Genomic DNA, 17,782 nt, shown 5'->3' on the forward strand with positions numbered 1-17,782 from the left:
CTCTCCAGCAACACTTTCCAACTCCGAGGCATTCCCCCAGACCAGATGGGATATACAATCCCTCCAGCACATTCTGGGTCTTCCCTGAGGACTCCTTCCAGCCAGGCGCGCCAACCTCCAGAGGGAGGCCTCCTGATCAAATGCCCGGACCACCTCAGTTGGCTCCTTTCGATGTGAAGGGGAAGTGGCTCTACTCTTAGTTCCCTTCAGATGTCTGAACTCCTTACCCTATCTCTAAGGCTGAGCCCAGCTGCCCCCGGGAGAAAACTCATTTTGACCACTTGTATGTGCAATCTCATTCTTTCAGTCATTACCCAGAGCTGATGATCATAGGTGAGGTTTAGGAGGTGGACTGACTGGTAAATTGAAAGCTTTGCCTTCCAGCTCAGCTCCCTCAACACCCACAGAACTGCTGATGTTGCACCAATCACCTGTCAATCTCATGCTCCCTTTAACCCTTACGCGTGAACAAGACCCCGAGATACTTGAACTCCTTCACCTGAGGCAGAGACCCACTCCCCACCAACTGGGAGCAATCCACTGGGAGAGAACAATGGCCTTGGACTTGGAGGAGTTGACTCTTACCTCCAATATCCACATACAGTGACGGCGAGGCGATCCGCCAGCAAATCGTATTGCAGAGCAAATCGTTCCCTGCTCTATCAAAGCAGTTCCACAGCCAGCACGTCCCTGGAGCGCCACTCCACTCCACTTTGTTCAAGATACACTGCAGATCTATTTTCAGTGCCGACAACTGCCAAACTGCGTCAATTCCCAAAGCTCCAAACAGGAAGTCACAAGCCTAGAATATCCAGTTCTCTCAAAATACAACACAATGCATCATCATCGATCATCACTATTTTGACATTACGTCTCTTCCTGCAGCGAGAGCAAAGGGTCTCCAGGAGGTCAGTGGGTCACAGAGCTACAACAGCACCAATGAAGAAGAAAAGTTAACTTTTGAGGCCATTTAGATCCTTTAAGCATACATTAACCTTTTAACTTCCTAATGTACTCACCCAGTGGTGGAAGCAATAATATCATGGACATATACCAGAATGGATGTTAAATTAACCCAAAAAGGTAAAATCGTCCACACTATTCCTGTGTGAACTCGCAGTTCTCCTGTGATTGCCCGCTGATCAGGGCTGCAGGTGTCATAGCGCTCTAGACACACTTCCAGTGGGCGAGGTCAGGGCAAACCCATGGCACTTTGCTGCGCAGCACAGTCGTCCTATGTAGAAATTGCGGGTTAAACTTTGACACTGGAAATTCAAAAATTTCAAATTCTTAAAATTTTAAATCATAACAGTATGATGTCACAAACATACAAGAATCTAATCTAAAAATAATGGTTGTATTTTTGACTTTAAAATCTCAAAATGTTTTTGCTTTATGTACCTTTACAACTTTTAAATTATAAAATTCCATTTTTTTCGTAATTTGATGACTTTTTAAACTTGGTCCTAATCTAAATAAGGCCCTAACATATATAAGGTAGTAATGAATAGTGTATACAATAGAGATGCAGAGACATGCCAGAGATGCAGAGGGCAACCTGTTTTCATAAATCATAAATTCCCACAGTATTTCAGACCGTGAATGCAACACTCTGGATAGCATAGTGACAGTCTACCTACAATGCACTGCATTGTTTTGAAGCGTAGCTAGCGATGCTGACAGAAGTAGCCCTAAAATACCGAGTATAAAACATGTCCTTTTCAACTGTAGCTACAACTGTGCAAATTTCATTTTTACGTACTTTAAGCTATGCCTGGGTAATATGTGATCAAATTATTACTTACAGAGTTTTGTTTTTTATTCTATTTATGTTATTTTTATTCAAGTGGAAAAGCATTTTTATTTATTGTTATTGTTGTGTTTTTCATCACTTTTTGTTGTGCTTTTTTTAATTTAAAAGGGAGAATATGAATAAAAAGAGCATATTTTTCATCAAATTGATATGCATTGGTTCAAAATTTTACATTATCAGCTGCTTACTGGGCACCAAATATGTCTGGCCCAGCTACATTTCTTGATTTTAAAATTTGGCCCAGTTGAATTTGTAATTGAATAGCCCTGGATTAGCATATTAGCATTCAACTGGAGCTATGGTCAGAAGTGCTAGCATGGCTAATATTAGCAATGCTTGCAAACACAGACACTGTGGTAACATAGATAAGTCATGCTCAAATTTGACCATTTCTTACCAAATTTTTGACATCAAATGCAACTTAACATTACATTGAATTTAAAACCTGGCATCCATGTTTTGCTTGCTTTATTTAAAATTCATCAACATGTTCATTCTCTTATCCCAAAATATAGGTTATACTACTTAAATTACAAAAAAACTTTGTTATACTCCTTTAAACTTGGGTTTTTGTCTTGTCTCTGGTAAGAGATGATGCGTTTTAGGCTGCTGTCAAAGGTTTGATCCCAACAGCAGCATGTCATTTTCAGTAGGCATGGTCACTGTTAATGTGTTTTATCATGAGCTAACTGAAACATTAACAGCTCTCTTTTTTCATTTCAGGCATCTGGCTCTCATCCGGATGAACACATTTTAAATAAAGTGTTACTCAGAGGAGAGCCCACTCAGCTGCAGTAAACCAAACCCTGAGACTATCTGTTCTCTCCTGTTGTACCGGTACAAGCCCTGCCAAAAGAAGCAGCTGTGACTTTGTCTCAGCATGTGTGTGTCTGTGTGTGTGTGTTTAATTGTGGGGTTCTGGTGACTGGGGAGAGACCCAGGTGTTTGTTTATACTCACACCACCATAAGTGGCGATGGCTGGGGCCCGCTGCTGGGGATGGGCTGAGCTTTAAGAGAGCAGGCGACATGGCTTTGTGTACAGAATGTGCTCAGTGTGCTTACATTTACGGAGCTTGTTCAAGTATCACACTGTCAACGTGCAAACAGAGCCAAACAAGCCACTGACAGATGCAGCCCACACACTTCTTTGGAGGGCTTGAGACACAAAAGAAAACAGTGTGCAGAGAAGTGAAGTAAACAGTATTATTTAGTGCTGAAGGTTGGATAAACCCGAGTCATCAGCTGTAGACTTTTGTATTAGTTTAATAGTTTATTACATCAACACAGCTGATGTCACACAGCTTAGTTTATTACATTATGATCTAAATGCAAGGTTATTACACTTTACACATACAGTGGCAAACTTTTTTGTAATGACAATAGAAAGATCCTGAATGAAAAGCTCTATTACAATCAATACTATGAATAAAATCTATATCATAAGGACAGAGGCCTGTGATGTAACAGGGGCCCAGCAATCCTGGGTATGTTATTATTTGGTAAGGGCAACAGCAGCAGTTAGAGTAAATACTCAATATCTTATTTATGTAATATTCATGCAAAGTTTTAAAGGATATCAAGAGAGGCATATATTGTTTTTCCTTTAGAACCTGGGGAGAAAGGGAATAGGAAATAACATGTGGCAAAGGATTTACAGGGCAGTCCTGGGCAGTCCATTTCAAGTACTACGACATCTGTGCATGAGCCGAATTGATGACCACAAGGTGTAAGAGAGAGGTTTGGTAAAAAAAGATACACATTTGATAAAAGATAGTTAATATATGTTTCAATTCAGGGTCAATGTCCTTAGGAAGATCAGCCCTACAGCGGATGCAGCCCATGAAGGATGGAGCCTACAGTTGATGCACTGTACAAAGGATACAGCCGATAGAGGATTCAGCCAGCAAAGGATGCAGCCAAAGCAGGATGAACACTGTAAGATGCAGCCTATATAGGATGCAGCCCAGAAAGGATGCACACTATGAAGAATGTTCCATAAAAATATGTAGCCTATGAAGGCTTCAGCCCAGAAAGGATGCACATAGGATGTGCCATAAAGGTTTGCAGCCTATGCAGGATTTGTGCTATAAAGGATGCAGGCTAAGCGTCCTTTGAAATATCTTATGTGCAAAGGATGCAGTTCATAAAAAGTGCAGACAATAAAGGATGCACCCTACAAAGGATAAAGCACACAAAGGATGCAGCACATGAAGGATGGAGCCTACAATTGATGCACTTTAAAAATGATGCAGCACATGGGGGATGAAGTCTACAATTGATGGACTCTAACAAAAGCTTCAGCCAATAGGGGATTAAGCCTACAAAGGATAGAGCTTAAACAGGATGCAGCCAAAACAGGATGAACCCTAACAAAAGATGCAGCCCAAAAGGATGCACTCTATGAAGAATGTACCATAAAAGTAAGCAGCTTATGACGGCTACAGCCCAGAAAGTATGTGCACTATGAAGGATGCACCATAATGGTACGCAGTCTATGACAGACTTATCCTGCAAAGGACATGGGGTTAGTGTCTTTTGAAAGACCTACTGTACAAAGGTCACAGTCAATTAAAGGATGCACCCTACAAAGGATAGAGCCTACAAAGGAGGCAGCCCATGACGAATGAGGCATACATTTGATGCACCCTATAAGGGATGCAGCCTATCAAAGATGCAGCCTGCAAAGGACACTGTCCTCGCAGTGTCACTGTCCCACGGTCACTTTATTTGAAATACACTTTCTGCAACCTAACAATGATGCAGCTTGCAAAGGAAGCAACCTATGAAGGTCACAGTCAATTGAAGGATGCACCCTACAAATGATAGAGCCTACATGGGATGCAGCCAATGAAGGATGAGTCCATCAACTGATGTACCCTACAAAAGATGCAGCCTATAGAGGCTGAAGCTTATGAGATCCCACCAGTTTATTTGAATTGGTGTGTAAAAATATTTTGGGCTATGACCAGATGGATCCTTCATTGGTTGGGAAAATTAGAAATTATCTATTGGCAGCATTGAAAGAGCCTTCAAAACAGAACAGCCTTGGGTTTTGATGCAATGGATTTTCAAATCCTTCAGCTGATGGATTTAGCCCCTTGAAATGGGACGTAACTAATGTGTAATGAAAACATGTTACTACCTGAGGCCAGATATCATCTTGAACTTCTTCACTTATTTGATCTAAATTCCTCATTTACAGAACTTGATATAAAAAACTAATTTTGCATTAAACTTTTCCCCATAGCAAACCTGAAGTTTCTTGGTGTAAATTCATTATAAACTGTATCATTTATAAACTAGTGCATCGAATTCCCATCCAACCATAAGAAATAAACAAACATAAAGAAGCAACCTAATGTGTATGTTACATAATATTTAGTAACTGGTTGACCCAGAGAAAAAAAAAACGCATGACCCAAAGTATATGCAAACTTTAACTAATTTATTTTGTCAGACTCTTGAACATGACAGATGTGACATGTAAATATGTCACTCCAAAACCAGGAGCATTAATCAGCTACATGAGCCACTTGCCTCTGGGAAAGCTTTCCACAGAAGTTTGGATCTAAACTCCATTCAGCCACAGGAGCGTGAATGGGGTTGGGGACTGTCCTGGGGGGTATAAATGCATCTAAATGAAACCAAGAGATATGATATGACAAATGTCACAGGCATGTGTCAAGGGAAATCCAGAATTCTTAAAAAAAAAACAAAATTGTTCATGTGACGGGGACCGGTCTTGGTACATGTTTTGCAGCATATCTGCTTCAGCTTCCACTATCACAGCTCTCATACAGGGCACTAATGTCACTTATTAGTTTTACCCAGGGATGTAAATTGCCTAATAAAATTTACTTAAATTACTGTAAATGAGAAGCATTTTTCTGGTACTTTTTTTTGGTACATTTTGAAATCAGTACTTTTACGTCTACCTAAGTACATTTTTATAGAGTACCTGTACTTTATTTGAGTACTATACTCTTGTACTTTTTCCACCTCCATTGATTTAACTCCTGAAGTGCAATTTCAACTACATTTATATTGAAATTGTCTTCAGTGTTGGAGTTTTTTGACAGTGCTTATCCACCTGTTGTTAGTTGAACTGTGTAAAGAGTCACTTGATCTTAGCTCCGCCCACTGGGAAGAGTGTTTAGGTGTGTTTTAGATGTCCATCCATCCATTTCCTAGACCACTTATCCCGTTGAGGGCTGCAGAGGGCTGGAGCCTCATTGGGCGAGAGGCAGGGTTCACCCTGGACTGGTCAGCAGTCAATCACAGGGTTGACATATAGAGACAGACAACCAGGCATACTCACACCTACAGCTAATTTAGAGTCAACAATGAACCTAATGAGCATGTTTTTGGTGGTGGAAGGAAGCTGGAGTACCCAGAGACAACCCGCCCATGCACGGGAAGAACATGCAAACTCTGCACAGAAAGGCCCTGACCAGGAAGCCAACCAGGGACCTTCTTGCTGTGAACAGCACCAGCGCTAACCCCTGCGCCACTGTGCAGCCTTGTGTTTTAGATGTGTTGAGTTATGTTTGGATGTCATCTGTTGTACAGTGATCTCTGCTGGAATTGCTCGTTTCTGGTGGACTGACGTTGTTTTTGATGTAAGACACATTGCACCATGAGTGAGGTTTTTCACTGAGTTAGTTCCCACTTGTGATTTCAGGTGTTCCTAAAGGATGCCTAGTGTGTATTCTTCATCTGTATGCATTGCCTTGCTATGAAGTTGACTCTCTGTTTTGTTCTTGCCAGAGGAGACCCAAATTGTCACAGATTTTCCAGAGTTGCTGCAGACTGTACAACTCCTCAGTAGCAACTCAGCACTCAGTATATAAAGTCAAAGTTAAATCAAATACTTTTTACTAGTTTGAGTAGAGTATAGTCATCGTATAGTTGAACTAAGCTCTGAACATTCTGTACAAACAAGATGAGGTGAAAAAGGAGAGGGAAGCTAGGCCAGGCTTTTGCTTTAAAATGCACATGTAAATGTACTTTATTTATATAGCAAATCATAACACTGCAAAGTGCTTAACAAAAAAAATCAAATAACATACACATGCACAAACACAAAACACACAACATAAGACAAACCCATACAAATAAAGAAATAAAAGCACTGATAAACATGGACTAAAAGGATGCAAGTGTCACCACACTACTCGGTAATATAAGCCATCCTGAATAAATTAGTTCTGATTTGAAGAAACCAAAGTCAGAGATAACACACATCTTGGAGGGGAAATTATTCCAGAGCCTTTGAGACCCAAATATTTCTTTTGTGTGTGGGTGGGGGTGTGTCTGTGTGTGTGTGTATATATATATATATATATACACAATATACCGTACTGTGCAGAAGTTTTAGGTATGAAGAACGCTAATGGTTCTTCACAGGTCCGGACATTCCGCAACCCCGACTGAAGACAGGAGGGAGGGCGGCCAAAGTCAGTGTCAACACATTTGACATGTCAAGCTTAACAGCATTTCTTTTGTCCAGGCCTTTGCACCCCTGGTAATACACCAAGCAAACACCAACAGTTTTCAGGTGCTTAGAACATACACACGACAACCAGGGGGTTGTGGCAACTCTCCTACCCACCCTAACAGTACCCTAGGCTATGTTTAAATGCCACCTTTACCCATAACTCCGCCCTAAAGCTGTGGTTTTTATTTTGTTTTCATCAGATTATTTTCCCATGCCCTTGGTAATGTACAAAGACATCCAGAGCATGACCTGGGTTGTGTCAATCCTCCGTCCTGCCCAATAGGGCCATCAGGTGGGCGTACTCGCCATTACACGCCTTACTTCAGCCCAAACATGCCTAAAACTTCTACACAGTACGGGGTGTGTGTGTGTGTGTGTGTGTGTGTGTGTGTATGTATATATATATATATATATATATATATATATATATATATGTATATATATATATATATATATATATATATATATATATATATACATATATGCAATTTGCAATTTGAAATAAAATCATGCATTGTTGTTGCCTAGACTTCAAATTAAAACTAATTGGCAGTTGAAAATGCTGCATCTTACAGGATTTGAAATTATTTGCCTATCAAACACTTTGACCAGTTACATGAGAACAAAATGAATAATTTGCTGTCAGCTGAAATAGTGTTATTTGAGTCCTTGCAGATTGTTTTTTTTTTGTGTGGTTTTTTTTTTTTTGAGTCAGGATTCTTTCTGAAGTTGGACAACACATTAATATCAAAGCTCCAGTTTTATTTTAGAGACCACATAAATGCTCCTGTGAAGCATTTGAAAATCAAAGAAACTTGGAACAACAAGATGCACATTTAAGCAGACAAACCTCCTCTACATTAGTTGTCATTGTGCTTGGGTTGGTCTAAAGTATCTGTGACGGTGCTGTGCAGGATAGAGATGGTCTGAAGTGTCTGTTTTTAGACGAACTCCAGCCTCTATCTGAAGATGTTCGTGCCTGCAACGCAAAGCCAACAAGGGAAAACTGAAGAAGGTAGATGAAACATGAAGAGACTCTTTCTAGTTGAGGCGTAGTTAATATTTTAAAGACGGGGAGCTGTCTGCTACTGCTTGTGCACCCACATCATAAGAAAAAAAAACACTGTATGCATGAAAAACTCATTTTTGAGTACACGCAAACATGCACAGCTGAGACTTTTCAAGCTGAATCTCCATTTTCTGCCGCTTTGAAATTCAAAAAACTTTCTTCCCCCCGAGCTGTTCTGAGATAATCCAAACATGTCGTCACAGTAATCACAGAGTAATTGTATGGAATGCAATCTCTGCACTGATCACAGTAAATTATGCAGAAATATCTCACTTAGCGATGATGACTCCTGTAATAAATTAAGTCCTGTATTTGCTCGAGCTTTAATACAGTGATTTAAAACAAAAACATCAGGGAGACATTATTTTTATTGCATTTTCAACAATAAACAACATTTCTCTCGCTTCAGTGCGTCTGTATTAGCTGCATTTTAACACAATGAAGCTATCAGCACAGATTTTCTCAGCATCTGCCACACTTAACATACTTTCATGCACATGAACCCATGGATGCATGCACAAACACAAAACCTGCAAACTCCTCCATCCTACAGCAACTGAAAAAAACACCAAACACTGCATATCTTCCATTATATCACATGCAAACACATCTTAACCATGTTGCCTCAGTGTAGCGTGAGTCTCGTCCTCCCTTATGTGCTGAGAGTTGATGTGAGTCTTAGTTATTCAGGTTAATGCGTTCGCCTGTGGGGGTTTCTTTCCATTCCCACTCCCCTCATGCCCACATCTCTCTCCCGAAAATGCCTCACTGCTGCTGCTCACTCATGCTGAAGTCTTCCGTAAAACTACAGCCTCACTGCTGGGAATAAACCTCTCTAAAATGATGTGTCATACTGTGGTAGCCCATGTAGGAGTGCTCCTTAGTACTTGTACCACAGTTTGTGTGCCTCTTGTGCAACTTGAACACTTTGTTATTATGGTTGCCATACAACATGGCAAACTTGTCTCCATATGCTGAAAAAGTGGGTGTATCCACATCCACAGAGAGTGCTTTTTGCTTAGGTGTTGCCCACAGCTTTAGTTATAAAGCGCCTCTCACCAGTGCTTATTGTTATGAATATTGACTTCTGTTTCCTGGCTGCGATCTATAAGGTTGTTTTTCTTGGTGCAATTAATGTTTTCTATTATTCAAAGACCTAGAAAAAATCATAACAATGTAAAGGAATCCTGTTCTGGCATTTGCAGCAGCTGCAGTCCTGGAAATTGTACACTTAGACAAATAACATTGGCTCCTCCTTCATCATGCTGTTGGCAAAGCTGGTATCATAATTCCTGCCCCTTTTTGATTTTGATTGGTCAGTAAGGCCGGCAACACACTACAGGATTTTAAGCCCCATTTGGGGCAAGATTTGCCTCCCCCGACGATTGTGGGGGCATATCCCGAGCCTCGTCGCAAACGACTATATGTCTGAGTAGTCTGCATGTGTGTGGTGTCAACACGGTTGTTTTACTGCTCCAAATTGCGTCGTAGCCTTCAAAATCCCGAATCATACAACACATTTGATATTTACAATTCTAAGTTGTAGTGCCGTTTATGGAGTACCCAAAACAACCAATGAGAGCGAGCAGACCGGGTAGCATCACAGCCAAATCATACGTGCTTTCACCGCTCACAACCATGAACACAACTTTAATTTCAGCCATGATTTCATCCCAAGTCTTTCCCTTGTATTATGATTTTTCCTTCACCTGTAACACACGCCAGGACAGCCTGTTGTGGAGAGACAGCAAGACGGTATTGACAGTCATGTTTTTTTCTTTTTTTCTGAAGTCACGTGATCACACAAGGTCGTAGGCAGGTTGGCAGGTGTGTGGTCTCCAGTGATCTGACAGTCTGGCTGAGTCGTCTAGTGTGTGCGTTCAGAGGATTAAAGATGAAAATCTTTGGAAATTGTCCTGAAGTCTGTGGTCTTCCACAGTGTAAAAATAGATCCAGATTTAAAAAATTGTCTAGTGTGTGGCCAGCCTTAGAAAGAGGTGTCATTGATGAGCAAACAGCGCTTTTCCAAAACTCTATTTTAAATCAAAAGCTAAAAACACTGGACTACAGTGGTTTTGTACTGAAAATGGATGCCGCTGCAAAAAATGGAAACTGTGGACACAGTTCGGTTTTTCATCTAAGTGGGTTGAATCATTGACACGAGTGCAACCACTTTACCTATATATAATGCTGAGACCTGCCTGTCATGACTGCAACGCAGTTGCCACTATGACCAACTTTGTACTCAACCTGACACTAATCAAGCATATAACTTAAGTTCAGTCAGGCCACTGTGTCAAGCACTGCCATATAACTGAGATCAGCTGATCTCATGCAAGCCCTTATCAGCTGACGGCCAGCTGATATACTTCAAAGCACACCATTGGCTTATTGCACTCATGCTGTCATATCTAAACTACTCTAGCCTGGCTACACTTTGCTACTCCCTAGATAGTAAGCCTAGATGTTACAGCCCTCCTCCACCCCAGCTCCTCTTTTATGCTCTATCTGAACAATGCCATACTGTAGTCATTAATGCATGCTCTAGTCTGAGTTCTTTTGCTGCTTCTCTCTCTGCCTCAGGCTTTCCTTATCGGCATAGGAAAGGCAGAAACGTGTGCTGCTCCTCCTTGATGCTTTCCACGTAAGCTCATGGAAGAGCAGGGGGGATCCCGGAACAGCCACATTGCCAATATAAATAACAGTAATAAGTGCTAATTAATGAGTGCTAATAAAGAAGAAATATTTATAACCACAAAGCATGAGGGTTTCTTCAAAAGTTGTCCTCCTAACTGAACTAAAAAGTTAGCATCAGCTCATACTTGCCGTTCCGGCCATCTTCCCCCCTTCAATGTGTCATGGTCATTTCACTCTGCTATCATGATGGGATACACAGCAAAAAGGAGAGCAGTAAGGAGATATTATGCCAAGTACCTGCAGGTGAGTGTTTCATGGTATGGTTTGATGCTGGCGCTGCGGTCCCTTCGTACAGGTCCAGGCTCGATGGTGGGCAGACCTGTAGCGGAGGTGGTGGTTGTCCACGTGGAAGAGATCCTCCGTAGAAGTCCAGGGTGGAGACTCCGCCTCAGACGCTGTACATGCACACATGAAAACAAACAAAAACTCAGGTTAGCCTAAAATGGATGGATTTTCAAAGGATGAGTAAAATCTATAAGTTATAGAAAATACAACTTGACTGTAAATCTGTGTTCTTCCAGAGAAAAGCTCTAAAGTCCTGGAAGACGAAACTGATGCTTATTCACTTTGTCTGCAGTCAGATGGATCATCTAAATGAAACAGTTGTTTTCACGAACACACCGAAGATGAAACAAATGATGACGCAGATAAAACCTGGTGGATCAGTCGTGGTTACAGACCTGATTTTTGTCTCTTCTTTGGATCCCAAGAAACGTTGGACATCAGTGACAGGAGAAAAACCATCAGGCAGCAGTGCCATTGATGCCCCTCAGGCCGCTTTATTAGGCAGTATTGCACTGCACAGATACATTTCATCATAGACTCTGCACCACTGCCTCTCATTCTCTCTGTAATTCTCTTTTGTCTGGCTCTCTCAGTCTCTTTCTTTATCTCTCTTTCAGTGGGATTCCCAGTGCTCTGTGCCCTTGTGATGCCTCCATCTGTTCAGTGCCATGCAGCAGCTTGGCACAGCCGCATACAACATGGCAGACTCTCTCTCTTAGTCTTCTACAGGGTGACCTAGTAAAGTCACCTCAGAATCCTGAATGAGCCTATTCTCAGTAAAGCATTACATCCTGAGCACAAACACACACTCATAAACACTGTTTGTTCAGCAGACTTTAGGGGATATTTCACTGAATTAAATTCTCTTTGTAGTCTTCACCAAAACTTTAATAATAGGGACAGAAAAATGCTCTACCTTTTACTTAGTTAAGCTGCAGTTTAACGTGTGAAAGCAGATGCACTGTGCTTATAAAAATAAGTCATTTTTTCCCCTTTAATTGATTTTATAAATCAATCATGGTCGATAAAATTTGGCTTTTTTGACAAAATAATTTACAAAAAACCCTCTTTGATCTCAAAGTGAAAACTGATTTCTATAAAGAAATGACAATTAAATAAAAATATGGGGTTATATTAGTGACTGCATAAATATTCACGCCCTTAAAGACAGTATTTAGTAGATGCACCTTAGGATGCAATCACAGCAGTTTATCAAAAGTGAAATGAGCCAATAAGGAGTAGCTATGGACTGATTTTACAAAAGTGACTCTTTCACCATAATTGTGCTGAAAGGGACAATAGATAGTGGGATTCATCACAATTAAAGAAAATTAATACACTAATTGAGGATCTTAGTTAATTGCATTAATGCAATTAATCTTGACAGCTCTAACATTGAAGTGCAATAACTGCATGCAGATCCAAAGACCAAGTATTTATATATACCCCCCAAAAATAAAAAGGTAGAATAAATTACAAAAAAATTGGTACAGGAATGACAAAAAATTATTGACTGACTTACATTAGATTCAGATCAGGTTTTTGCTGCACCCTTTCTCCCTTTAGTAAAAGCCCTGAAATGTCAGACTACAAGAGCAGAAATATAAACCCAAATAATCATGACAGAATAAAAACAGATGCATATATAACCCTTCATCAGGCCGTCTTCGTAAAAAGAGGAAGAATTAGAACAAGAAGAGGAAGACAAAACACAGCTGCATGTCTATGGCTTGACTTTTATGTAAGACTGTATAGCCTTAAATATTTTACATTTTTAAAAAGTGTTTTTTAATTAATGTTGTTGACTGCTCAAAAACATGTTTTAAAGATGCAGTGGTTTTTGCAGTATCACAAAGGACTTGCCAAAGAGTCAGACAGAAAACAAGTTTCTTAAGATAACTTTAAAGGCATGAGCTTGCATTCTTAGCCAGGAGGAAGAAAAGCCAGTTCAGATCTCTCCCCTTCCTTTACAGTCGTCTCAGACGGTCAGAGCCGGGCGCTCTGTCTCTTAGGAGCCGGGTCATAATAAGTGCAGCCTCACCGGTCACTCCACAGGCGTAGTTTGTCTTAGCTACTTTTACAAAGTTCAGACGCTGAATAAATACACCTGTCAGCCAAGTGACTTGTTTGATGGCATGGCAGCCATCAAGCTCACATGAGCTTCCTGAGATCGGTATCCTCCCCGGAGAAATAACTCCATCTATAATCATAGTGGGGGTCCGGCTTCTTTGACATCCACTCGTCCGTCTTTGTTACCTTTTGAGAGCTGCATTCACCTTCATATTGCCTTCTCTATACATCCAGAGTGTCTGCCTCTGCACATCTGTCATGTTGACACAGCTGTGGCTGTGAAAGAGAGAACAGAGCTCTGAGCAGTAGATGCTCTCTATTTTTCTTAACTTAGCTTTATGAAAATACACTCCTCCACTTGACACTAAAAGCACAGCAAGCAGGAAGCACCCATTAGCAGAAACATGGGCTCAAAGATTAACATGTGTGTGGAAGGCTGTATAAATCATTGGCCTTAACAAGCTGAAGACCATTTCCATCTAAGGGTTATTTCAGAAGTTTCCAAAAAAACGTTTTACTTGTCTTGCTCCTTTTTATTAACAACCCTGACTTTAATATTTGGATGAAACTTTATCCCTTTCATCTAAGAGTACAAAAAATAAGGTGTAAATCTTGACACTTGGCTTTTTAATATCCTCACCTTGTGGATGGAAGTCTTCTCTCCCTTCTCAGGTCCCTCCTCTGAGTCGGAGAAGGTGTAGGCATCACTGGGGTTGAGCAGGGGAGCAGGGCGTGGCCGGTGCAACGGCTGGAAGGTGAGCTGTGTGGTGAGCAGTTTGCTGACAGCCCGCAGTGATGTGCAGGTGTTTGGGGGCAGAGCGGGGTCAGCCAGCAGGTCTGTGATCAGTCCGTGGGCCTCTCCCATCACTGCTATGTCCACCATGACAGTGGTGCCTGATGACTGTGGGGAGAGACAAGAAATAAACATCCTGGTTAGAAAAATAATCCAGACTTAAGTTTTTCTAAACATAATCACATCGTTTCATGTAACTGTTCTGATGCACTCATAGAGTGTGGTTTACAAGTGTGACAAGGCTACCATGTCTTTATCCATCAGTTTGATTTCTGACATTTTACAGAAAAACATCCTATCAACAGCTGATTTTCATATCAGTAACATAAACTGGAGCACAATATTCAAAAATTTTCATTAGGCTAAGTTAAAAAAGACTTGAACTTAGGACAGACAAACATAAAGTCATTAGAATTATCTTCAATAAGGGGAAAAATGAACCAAGAAGCTTTCTTATAAGTTGGGATTTACAAGACTGGGTTTTTGATGATATCCAGAATGCCGATATTCACAGATTCTTTTGAGATGATATTGATACTGGTATTTAAATATGAATTTAAAACTTTGGTCCTTGTAGCACCGCATTATGTAAAAAAGCCATATTATGTAATAACCCTAACCATAGGACTTAGTGTGGGCTCCCCCCCACCCCCTTCAGGGCTTACACTAAACACCTAACCTTAACCCTAGGACTTAAGGTGGGCTCCAGGGTATACGCTACTACCTTGCCCTAACCCTAACCGTTTAGTGGCTTACAAAATGTGGCGTTATTACATAATGTGGCGCTACAGTCCTTAAAAAACACTACTTGGGGATGAAACAACATTTCAGAGCGCTCTGGCTGCAGACGGTAGCACTCACCCTTTCTCGCAGATCATTTCTGTGAGATGCCACAACAGCGCTACATAGCTAAAGCTCATGAAGCCCATGGATCTCCATATGAATAATGAACCTACAAAGCTAATGTTAGCTAAGTAAGCTGCATAGCTACACATTTGCTAAATCTCACATTGCTAAAGCTAATCTAGCTACACTGACTTATGTAGTAACATGAACTACATGGCTAAAGCAGCTATGTTAGCTTTAGATAAAGCTAACGACGCTAAAGGAGCCAGTGTCTGCATATCTGCTTTTAAAATGGTCTGATCTTTTTCTCTGATTTATTTATTAAGTGTTGCTTTTTAAAATGTTTACAATGTAGTTATGGACTTTGATCATGAATCTTTTTTTTCTTTTTTTTTTTTTCCTAAAACTGGATATATATTTTACAGGCAAATTATGGCACTTCTGACAGAGACGGCGTCTTACAGTAATGTTCTGCGAGTGGAGGTGTCTGAGATCTACAGTCTGCAGTCAGACTAGAAAATATTTGCCAATACTGATATCATGCTAATTATATCATTCACCCCTATTTGTAGGTTATGTCCCAGTTCAGGGGTTACATCCTTCAGAGGGCACTTTTTGAGTGTGTCACAGCACTGTGTCAATGACTGTCTCATTGTGAAGGCTCCCTTAAGTGTGGCAAATATATCCTCCCTTTATCATGCAACAGTAGATCCATCTGTTGCACCTTTCAAAGTCAAACATATCCCAAGATTTACTAGGCACAAATCCATGCAAGTTTATGGACTCTCCAGTGGCCCAGTAATAAACTTAAATTGGAGGTAATTAGTTTAACTCAGTAGAATAGCTAGAAGTACTACACTTAAAACCAAAGAAGGCTCTGAAACATTTTTAAATAATAAATTGTGTTGGGTACGTCGCCTAGTTCTGGTCCAGATGTTGCGTTTGCTCAGGACAGCACTTAATTAAAAACTAAGGAGAAAGAGTGGTGATACATGTGAGGAATCCTCTGACTGAAGTGGCCAAATTTCAGATCAGCCTGAGTGATCGATGCAGACTACAAAGGAGTGGCTCTTCAAAGAATGCAACCCCTGCATTAGGACACAGCTACAGACTTCTTATAATATGACTTCTTTTTGGAACCAGTAGACCTACCCTTCTGTTCACTAAAGAGTTTAAGGCCGTTTGCACGCTTGGTTCATGTCTACTTGTTATTAACAGTCTTCTGTGTCAATGCTCTCCTCTGTACCTTTTGAACGGCTCAGCAGACAAACTGATAAACTTGATGGCCCAGTTTTGCAAATAATATGCCTGTTAATAAAATTGACAATGCACATTAATTTATTTTAATTAAATGATACAAGCTGTGGCTGAATTGTCTCTTTTTGCTGAAAATTTTGATGCATGTCTTTACAGTAAGTTGTAGCTTTAACTTTTGGAATCAGCACAAAATATTGTTTCAGTCCTTTTTTCCCCACTTATTTATTTCTAATATGGCTGCAGTGATGTAGAAGTGCACTCTAGGGCATGTCAGCTCACTCTGATGCCAAGGTTCAATGAGTTCATGTGCATCTGACCATAAACAGCTAGACTGTATGACTTGGTGTAGGCACACAAAGAGGAGCATTGAAGTCTGTTTTGCTGACCTGGTATCAACTTATTTTTCAAATGTTGATACCGTTATCAAAATTCTGTTCAAAAAAATCTTCTATTTCCTTCTGAATTATTACATCACAAAACATCATAAAACCACTAATTTAATACAGTTGATTTAACCAGTGGATATAACATCCATCCCTAACACCACTGGAATAATACATAGAATACCAGAAAAATGACATCACAAAAATGTTTTTTTTTTTTTCAAAGTGCACTTATCTGAGGATAAAAACAAGATTGAACCAAAAGAAACCAATTCTATTCTCAAGTAGGGCCAACAAGAACGATTTAAGAGAGATGAAAACAATAGCTGATTGATTTTAGACCACAGTGAGAGAAGACATATTTAATCACAGTGTCTGTCATACAGCCAAGCTTTGCAGATTGTATTATATTATGTTATCACACAAAGAAGCACACACACTTGCACACTTTGGTCCATCAGTAGTTTTATTTTACACCATATATGGATCTTTTTAGAGCAGAGGAACAAAAATATTAACAGAAGGGAGACCTACTTCACAGTCTAAGGACTGGACAAAGTTTCAGTCTTTCACAGATCTGAACAACATGAGGTGAAACATGCGCAGCACAGCTGTGCCATACTTGATACCTAATAAATGGACTCATTAGCGATGTCTTAGTGAAAACCTAACCTTTGACTTCCTCCCTTCTGACCCCCTAAACAGCCAACAGACACCCTCTGTTTCAGACCGTCTGCCCCACAGCTTTGAATGCCTGTAGAGTGTGAGTTGGACTTGTTCTCAGCAGGGGGGGTAAAAAGTTCACAACCTACTCCAGACTGCTGTGACTTAAGAAGTTTAATAACCAAACATGTGAGCATTGTGAATCAATATACATGAAGTCATTTTTGTTCTTTTTGTTTTTTTTAATCATTTTTGGCAATACTCAACATAATATCCTGAAACTGACGCGTGGAGCTGAGAATACGGCTTACGGTGCTGTTAAGTATAAACTGCTTACTTCATTTTTAAATTCAAGTTACAACATGAGACACAGGGAAATTTGATACAACATTAGAAAAATAAATCTTG

General features: G+C 40.3%; 1 protein-coding gene across 2 annotated transcripts in view; it reads right to left on the reverse strand.

Moving 5' to 3' along the window:
- LOC121514953 (cGMP-inhibited 3',5'-cyclic phosphodiesterase A-like) overlaps positions 1 to 17,782 on the reverse strand; it is a 137,005-nt gene that overhangs the window by 35,634 nt on the left and 83,589 nt on the right. For both annotated transcript variants that reach the window (XM_041795417.1, XM_041795416.1), the window contains exons 3-4: positions 14,073 to 14,333; positions 11,315 to 11,472 (exon numbers count right to left, since the gene is read on the reverse strand). In XM_041795417.1, the coding sequence (XP_041651351.1) occupies positions 11,315 to 11,472; positions 14,073 to 14,333 (419 nt within the window). The remainder of the gene's footprint in view (positions 1 to 11,314; positions 11,473 to 14,072; positions 14,334 to 17,782) is intronic.

The sequence above is a fragment of the Cheilinus undulatus genome, linkage group 9 (assembly GCF_018320785.1).
Source record: "Cheilinus undulatus linkage group 9, ASM1832078v1, whole genome shotgun sequence".
NCBI lineage: Eukaryota > Metazoa > Chordata > Actinopteri > Labriformes > Labridae > Cheilinus > Cheilinus undulatus.